The 8,705-nt window shown below is 33.9% G+C and overlaps 1 protein-coding gene across 2 annotated transcripts in view; it reads left to right on the top strand.

The window, feature by feature from the left end:
- LOC103075343 (potassium channel subfamily T member 2) overlaps positions 1-8,466 on the top strand; it is a 265,002-nt gene extending 256,536 nt beyond the window's left edge. The window contains exons 25-26 of one of the 2 annotated variants that reach the window (XM_007471495.1): positions 3,301-3,385; positions 7,967-8,466. In XM_007471495.1, coding sequence (XP_007471557.1) covers positions 3,301-3,385; positions 7,967-8,078 — 197 coding nt within the window. In that variant the 3' untranslated portion in view covers positions 8,079-8,466. The remainder of the gene's footprint in view (positions 1-3,300; positions 3,386-7,966) is intronic. The other variant, XM_007471494.1, reaches the window with a different exon arrangement.
- The last annotated feature ends 239 nt before the right edge of the window (positions 8,467-8,705 follow it).

Genomic DNA, 8,705 nt, shown 5'->3' with positions numbered 1-8,705 from the left:
AAAAAAAAAAAAAAAAAAAAAAAAAAAAAGATAAGTATGTCAATGATGAACAATAATTTCTAGAAGACACTTTAAATGATATAGTGCTTTTAATTTTACCAAGGTCAGAGTTTGCTTATTAAGAACACATTGAATATCCTCACAATAGATTTCCTTAGTAGATATTTTTGCTGGGTAGGAGATAAAATCTCGATTCTGTTTCATGAGCCAAATTTTCCTAAGTAAATTTATTTTCTTCGCTAAATATGTTATTATACTTGTGGTAAAGAGCCTTTTGATCTTCAGTTGGTTGAATCTGCAGATACGGAACCCACAGATATGGAGAGTCAATCTGCAATTTTTTTTTTTTTTTTTTTTCCTTTCTCGTGTCTATCAATAAATGTTGCGTTTTTTTTTTTTTTTTTTTTTTTTGGCTGTCTGAACAGCATGGGGGATCTTAGTTCCCCGACCAGGGATCGAACCCGTGCCCCCTGCTTTGGAAGCGTGGAGTCTTAACCACTGGACCGCCAGGGAAGTCCCAAGAGATTTAATCCATTCATGTCTTTGCCACCACCAATTGTGATTACTATGATAGGGTCTTAAAAATACAGGAAACCTACCATATTTCCCCCTCCAGAATTCAGAAATAACTAAAAAATATGTAGGGAATAACTGGTAGAGACAAAAATACCAGACTTAGGGCTGATACCACTAGATTGTTGAATGTCATTTTGATAGATGACTACAATGGGCTTTTACAAACTCACTGTCTAATTCTTAAAGTCACAAAGTGAAAGAGAATGAACTGTAGGACTTCCAGACAGAGCAGCACGGCAGAGAACAAGCAGACAAGGTGAACCCTACAGCAAGGCAGGCATCAGAAGGAAAGAGAGAACAGCTTTGAGCTCAGCAATTTATTTTAATTCTGTTAACACTGAGACGGTCAGTGAGGGGTGGGTGAGGAAAGACCAGGAGTGATGAATTCTGACTGCGATGTTACCCATGTTTCCATATAAACCTTATGGGATCATTGAATTGAACACATCAGCAAAATGTTTGCTCCAATTCCTGGAATCCATGGAAAAACAAAAATCTTCAGAAAGATAAAACCCAACTATCTACTTGAACAGACATGATAGTTATATCTAGTTCTGTAAAGTTCTCAGTTATCTAGACAGTTTTTACATTTGTAACAGGCATACCAAGTCACCAGTAAGATTTTGACCTCATCCCAGAACCAAAAATGAGTACAACAACATGTTAATAATCAAGGAGAAGGGTTGAGTATCAATATTAACTGAGAAGGTATTTGTTAAAATTGTTTTCCCTCTAGTGCCACTGTTCAGTAATGTTCACTGCTTTACATAAGAGACTTCAACAGTGCCATTGTTTACATGAGAAATTGAGTTATACATAGCCAAATAGGTGGAGATTTTCAGGGCACCCTGCTTTAGTCTGCAGAATGCACTGTTAACCTCTGTTCTTTTGTTTAGCTATTGTGGAAATTCACACAAGGGGGAAATTTCTCAGAAAGAATACATACGTCAAAATTGCTTTTTATGTAGAAAGATGATTCTGGTAATCTTCTGCCAGTACAATATGCTTTGAGTTGAAATTGCACCTTATTTGGAGTAAGCTCATCGTTATATATTCTTTGGAATTCCAAGCTCCAGCTGATTGAATTAGCCATCCACCCCCTCCCCCAGGTATGATTGGCAGATTTAGCGAGTAAAAATACAGGATTCCCAGTTAAATTTAAATTTCAGATAAACAACAAATGATTTTTAGTATAAGCATGTTACCTATAATAGTTGGTATATATATATATATATATATAGCTAAAAAATTGTTAATTTTTAATTTGAAATTCAGATTTCACAGGGCATTCTCTATTTTGCCTGGCAACCTTATCCCCATGACAGGATACAGTTCCTTGTGTCTGCCCCTGGGATATGAAACCGAATATATTCCTTTATTTGAGTATTAATTTGATAATCTTATGATTATAATAGCTTTACTGGCAAACTTATGGTGGGTTCGATTATACTGCAGTTTATCTGCCTTGTAAGATAAGGATGTTCATTTATAGACTTAAGAATAAGGCACATCTGGATATCAGCTTGAAAGATCATAACCGAAATTACTGTCTTTCACAGTCAAGTGACAGGTTTCTAGTCAAACCTAGTGGTAGATGTTATTTTATGAAAATAATATATATTTTCCAGTGTAGGAAATTATCAGGATCAGCTATGTTGTCCTAAAAAAGATCTTTAATTTTAGGCAGTTACTTGAGTATATATCTTGATATATACTTGATATATATTGATATATCTCTATTAGTATGAAATATATTCTTAGATTTTGGATCAAACTGCAAAATTTAGTACTACTTTTAGGAGCCAAGCTTGTCTGCAACTGAAGTGGCTAGATGAGTACTATGGCTCTAGAGCAGGACTTGAAACAGTGCCCGCCCAGCCTAAAAACTTTACCCTTGGGAAGATTAATATTCATTGAGTATGTGTCCACGTGGCTTTATATTTACACCTTCTCATAGCCTTAGCAGCTAAAAAATCTCAATCCCAAAGCTATTTTCATTTTCAGTGCCAGTTCAGTTCTCCATACTTGAAGTCTGATGATGTTTTCAGAGTGAATTGACAAAACGTAAAGGGCACAGCTTTTTATTTTTAAAATATGTATTGCTTTAGAGAAAAAACAAAGGATCCCATGGTACACTTCCCTTAAAACTTACAATTAAATTCTGTTTCACGGGATTCTTTGCATTTGGCAAGAACATTACCATGTCTTATATCAGGTATATCATGTAAGGAAGTCAAAAGTATTTAGGGCCTTTGTGCTTTTTAGGTACATTTCTGTTGTGTTTTTTAAACACGATGACATTAGATGATTTTTCGCAGAATTCCCATATGAATGTTCCTGTCTGGGATGGCCGTTTATAACCACAATTTTTTTTAATAATTATTAAAGCATAATAAATTAAGTAAACATCCTGTCTAGCTATTTCATTAACAGAAATACTTTTTCAGTGTAATAGCTTACAAGGTAGATTATAACTGTGGTTGTTCTGAACAGAATTAGATACTTTATTTTTAATATCTATTGGAACAAAAAGTGAGCACCTGTCAGATATTTCCAGTGGCAGTAATTTGAAAATAGCCAAAGTTATATACACAATCCTGCTGTGGACAAAACTATAGCAAGTTATTGTTGACAGCTCTATGGTTTGAAGATAAGACACGCTACAATAATTCCTGTAATTTTCTGTAAGTGGTATAACACACTTGGCATTTATTTATCTTCTAGATGAAATGAATGATCATCAAAGTACCCTCTCCTACATCCTGATAAACCCATCTCCAGATACCAGACTAGAGCTGAATGATGTTGTGTAAGTTGATCTCACATAAGGCATGTATTTTCAGAAAACCACTCATTTATTTACTTTTATATTTTTATTTCCACCATAATAGCCCCTTATCTTTCTTGTGATACAAATGCTTAGGAAATCAAAGTCTAATTTTTGTGTTCAATAAACAAATGCCTTTTATATATTGCTGTGTGTAATACTATATAAAAGCATTGTAGGATGGTAGAGCTATAAAAGAAGGAAAAAGCAGCATAAATTTTGTATTTTGTGAGCAAATATACATTTGGAAAAATAACAGAAAATATGTGGAACAAGAAGAGATAAGCTCAAAGGAAAACCTAAAATATCCCACACTAGCTAGTTTGAAATACCTGAGAGTTTCTCAAAGCCAAGGTAAAATTGGTCAAAACCCTTATTAGGAAATGATTTATGGTAGTAATTTGATTCATCAAAAACTATGTATTATGCATGTTCAGTTGTACTAGTGTCGCCTTAAAAATGTGCTCTATAGAAACAAATAAGGCATTTTCCCTGATTTCAAAGTGTTTACATTCTAATTAACAAAACTACAATTTAAGCATAAACTTTTAATAGCAGTATATATATGAGTTTGTCACATGACTTAAGCATTGATTAAGTGAGATGGTGCTTTTCAAAATTCAGGAGAGAAGCCATTATTGTGAGCTACAGGGATTACAAAGGACGACGGACTTGAACTAGACACTCAGGGTAGATGGAATTTGTGCAGGTGGAGAGAAAGGAGGGGACGTTCCAGAACAGGGAGATGGCTTGAGAAAATGCACTGCCTGGGCATTGCATAATGCGTGCCAGCTGGCAATACTACAGAGCCCAGTTTGACCAGAGTAAAAGCTTTGTATTATTAACATCTCTGTTGTTAATTAGTTAAACATAATATTGGCAACATATTAAACCTGACTTTGGAAAGACATTAGATGACAAAATAAGGAATTGATATTCAACCTTATAGGCAATGGGCAGCACTTGGATATATGAGCAAGAAAGTAGCAGGATTTTAGCAAAGGCATTTTGACAGTTTTAGGTATAAGCCTAGGTGAGAAATTCCTAGCTTGAGGTTCATGGTCCCAAGGCTGAGCTGCACCAAGGCCTGCTTACACAGGGTAGTTAACTCCAGATTGTATTGGTGACATAAAACAAATGCCAAAGATTCAAAAGTCTTGGTGGGTGTTAGGTCCACAGGATGTGTTTGTATCTATAACCTGGAAATAAATAATAAGGTCAGTGACTAAGAAGAGTGAGAACATTCTGTGATGCAGAGTATAAAGTGGATCCATGCAAGTGATTTAGAACTAAAGCTAGTAATATGCCAGAAATTAGATGCTGTCACTTTCGTGGAAGATTTTGGCTGGGGTTGGAGGGTTCAATTTTTTAAAAAAGTGCTCTGTAAAAAGCAATAGAATTGATTGGCAGGATGGAGATAAGAATCGGTCATAACATCTGGATGATGGATTGTAAAGACAAGATCCTATGGAGGTAAATTTATGGAGACAAAGAGTGAGACTTGTTCATTGGTCTGGGAATTGGAAAATAAGGGCTCTCACATGGCTTTCAGATTTCAAATCTATGTGATTGCAAAAGAAATTACTGCTTCACTGAAACAAGTCAGTATAGGGGGGCACTTTTTCAAGCAGGAAAGAGCAGTCGTTGGGTATGGAGAAAAGAGAGATGATGAGCTGGAGTTTAGGTACATTGTTCAGTGTGCTAAGTGGGAATGTCTAGAAAGCATACAGCGATACAGTACCAAGCTTTGGAAAGAAGCTAGTTCTATATAGAAACTAGTTACTTTTCACCTAAATGAATAAAACTGAAAAGACAATGATTTTTTGAAAAAAAGGATTACATAAAGAAGTAAATGGAGAAGAATGAATATAGGCCTGCTGAGTACTGCTCAGTTTTAGGGCAAAAAGATGAATGTGCTTCAAAAGCTTATTAGGAAAATACATCAGCAGGAGTAACTTTGACCCAAAATCAGTGTGAAAAGATTTTTGTAAGTCAGCTAAGATACAACTAGCAAGTTTAATAATGCTTTATTTTGCCATCTGATGATACTGGTTAGAGTATAGGAACTTGGGGGAATCTGATGAATGGTAATCCCAGCTGCTAGAGTTCTTAAGGCGGCTGTCAAACTTCATATCCAGTGGGGTTGCTGAATTTTTGGAACACTTTAAGCTAGATGAAAATATCTTATTTGTGATGCACCTGGCTTTCAACTGCCCATTCTGGAGACTTCACTTAGTATATGACTGTAATAGAACAAAACTTCTCCGTTTTTCTTGTGTCCATATTTACACACGTCTTTCTTCCTTTAACCCATAAAATCAGGCAATTTTTATTAAATCTGCTCTTGTAGTCCCAACTTTCATATGTCTCTTTTTCAAATTATCAACTATATATGTTTTTTTTTAAAGTTGGGATTACCTTATTTTTATTTCATAACAAATTGTAAGTTTCTTGAGCCTAATATAATTCTTTTCCATGATTATTTTTGATGGCATGGGAAGATAGTGTTAACCTTTGGAGTCTATGTGTCAATACAAATCCTTCAATCAGATAGACTTTATAATTCAAAATAATTCCTGAAACTTTTAAAAACTGAAACGTAAAAATAAAATATATAATGTTATAATATATACAGGAAAATAAGCATGGAATTTTCTGCCTTTTGGATGCTATTTTTTTTATTAGTTTTAAGCTAAAACATCAACTTGACTGCTATAAAAAAAAAAAAAGAACTCTTTTTTGCCATGATCTGTTTTGTTGCATTGAGATAATTAAATTTTAGTATAACTGGAGCAAGAAAATATGCTACCATGACAAGCAGTACAAAAAATGCATTTAAGAAATTTATTTTATTAGACTCATACTTTTAGTAGTGATTACAATAGGGAAAGGAAAATTTGCAGCTACATCAATGAATTTAGGGGATAATGGATTATACTCATACCTTTTATGTTTTTCTAAACAATCACTTTCAAAAGTTCATTTTAAATGAAGGTACAACAATAATTTGATTTGAAGAACAATAAATCACTAGGTGATATGGAGTTAAAAAGCTTAATGTGCACTATTAGTTTTCTTCATTGATCTACTATGCTACTGATATTCAAAATAATTATAAAGCAGGTGGTTGGATAGCAAAATCTAGTTAATAAATAGATCCAAGGACGCTAATCTCAACTTTCATTTGATCCAAGAAAATAGACTGTAGAGCTTGAAATTGCTCTTTTAAGGGACATACTTTATGAATATTTTTCCTTTGGTTTTTAAGAGGAGAAGTACAAATCTTCATTAGAGTCCCCGCTTTTAAAATAGTTTCTCCATTTATTTTGTAACTCCGAACATTATTATAAAACTATGAAATACTAATTGCATTTGCACCTGAACAAGACTTTTAGAATGCTGTATTACATATATTTACTTTCCTTCTCTCCCTTCCAAAACCTCAGTGGCTTCCAGTGAGAAGCCTTTGGAACAGAAATAGAAACTACTTATCCTGAAACTTAAAGTCCTTTATTAGCTGCTTTCTATGTTTCTTCCTGAATTTACCTACCATCATCTCCTGGTCTAACCGGTCCTCTAAAGTCAAACTCATTTTCTAAACGTGTTGGGAGCATCCTTTTCTGTGTCCCATTTCCTCTCCGTTTGTCTCCACTTAAGCCTGGAAAGCCATCAATCCAACCTCCTCAATAAACTATTCCCTCATTCACTGTTGTTCTTTTTGTCTTTCTGTGATGTTTGGAATTTCTTTTTAACCTTTCTATCTGTTTCATAAATTACGCTCTGTTAATCCTCTGAAGGGGAAAGAAGTGTATGGTTTTTTGTATTCCCAGGACCTAGCCCAGTAGTCCAGACACGCTCAAGAAATGGACGCTCATGTCACTTGACGGTCTGAAGTAAAACATCTCTCTTGAAACAAATTCTAACATTATTGAGATGTGTGAGTTTGGCAGGTGAACATTTTCCTATTTACTAGTAGAATGAATTGAGAATTATTTTCTTTGTCCAATTTCTTACTATAGCATAACCTGAATTTTAGGTTAATAAATTTCCCAATAATTAAAATATTACCTAGGCATAATATCCTCCAGAGCATTTATGAAATCATTAATTTTATAGAACCATAGAATATTTAAATTAAAAAGCCTATAGAATAATGTAGGTCAAATTTATTTATGAATGATAAAAATAACACTAAGAGCAGTTGAGTAATATAATCATGGCTAGGATTTAGGCATCCTTGATAGAAAAATAGCCAAAGAAAAGAATAATAAATCAACAAAATACTAAAATAAAACATAAACTTTTGAAAAGATGGAGGTGGTGAAATGGATCCTAACTGAAAGATAATGATTCTTCATTCATCCACATTCATCTTGATAATCTTAGGTGTAGAATTATTACAAGCCCTGGCCAAATAAACAGCAAGTCCTTCCACCAACGTTATATAGAGACAAGTTTCGATAACCTTAAACACTGAACAAATAAATTTAAAGTAACAATCTAAAGTGTCAATGTGAACTAGTTTTTTTGATTACAGTTATTTGCCTTGTTTTCTTTTCTTAGATACTTAATCCGACCCGATCCACTGGCCTACCTACCAAATGGTGAACCCAGTCGAAAAAACAGCATCTGCAACACCACAGGCCAAGATTCTCGGGAGGAAACTCAGCTTTGATAAAAAAGAAAATAAGAGACTTTTTTCTCCTACAAGGATCTTGCTTGAAACAACTCTAAATCTTAGAAAAACAAGAGTGTTGCTGGCATGAAATAAACTAGATTGGAGTATATCCAATTCTCTCATATTAAAAAAAAATCTATTCTCCTAGAAGTTTAGATAACTTTGAAATTTAAAGTACTGCTTTGTTGGTACTCCTCCCATTAATATTTGAAAGACATCAATGGAATGATTTTGAAAACCTAAATTGAAACGCAAAAATTTGAACCTGATGTTTCATTGTTTGACAATAATACAAACTGTATGAAGCCAATTTTTTAAAAGTATTAAGGTTTATGAAAGTAAACTAGAAGTCCAGTTATATTTGGTGCGTCCCAATGGACATAGAAGATTGTTGCTCCACTTAAAATTAAATGTGTCCTATTATATTCTTTAAACTTGCCATTTTATAAAAATGAGCTCATCACAAGTGTCCGGCCTTCTCTACACAGATTAACAGACAAACTTGTGTGGCTGACTTTTGTGTAAGAATCATAGTTTGCTTTAGAATATGGATCTTTAAGTCATTTTACCCTTTTTGTTGACTTTTCACATGATATATTCATTTTAGAATTTGAGCTGTTCATA

Source organism: Lipotes vexillifer, unplaced genomic scaffold, assembly GCF_000442215.2.
Source record: "Lipotes vexillifer unplaced genomic scaffold, Lipotes_vexillifer_v1.1 scaffold764, whole genome shotgun sequence".
NCBI lineage: Eukaryota > Metazoa > Chordata > Mammalia > Artiodactyla > Lipotidae > Lipotes > Lipotes vexillifer.
This window is presented reverse-complemented; position numbering and strand designations above follow the sequence as displayed.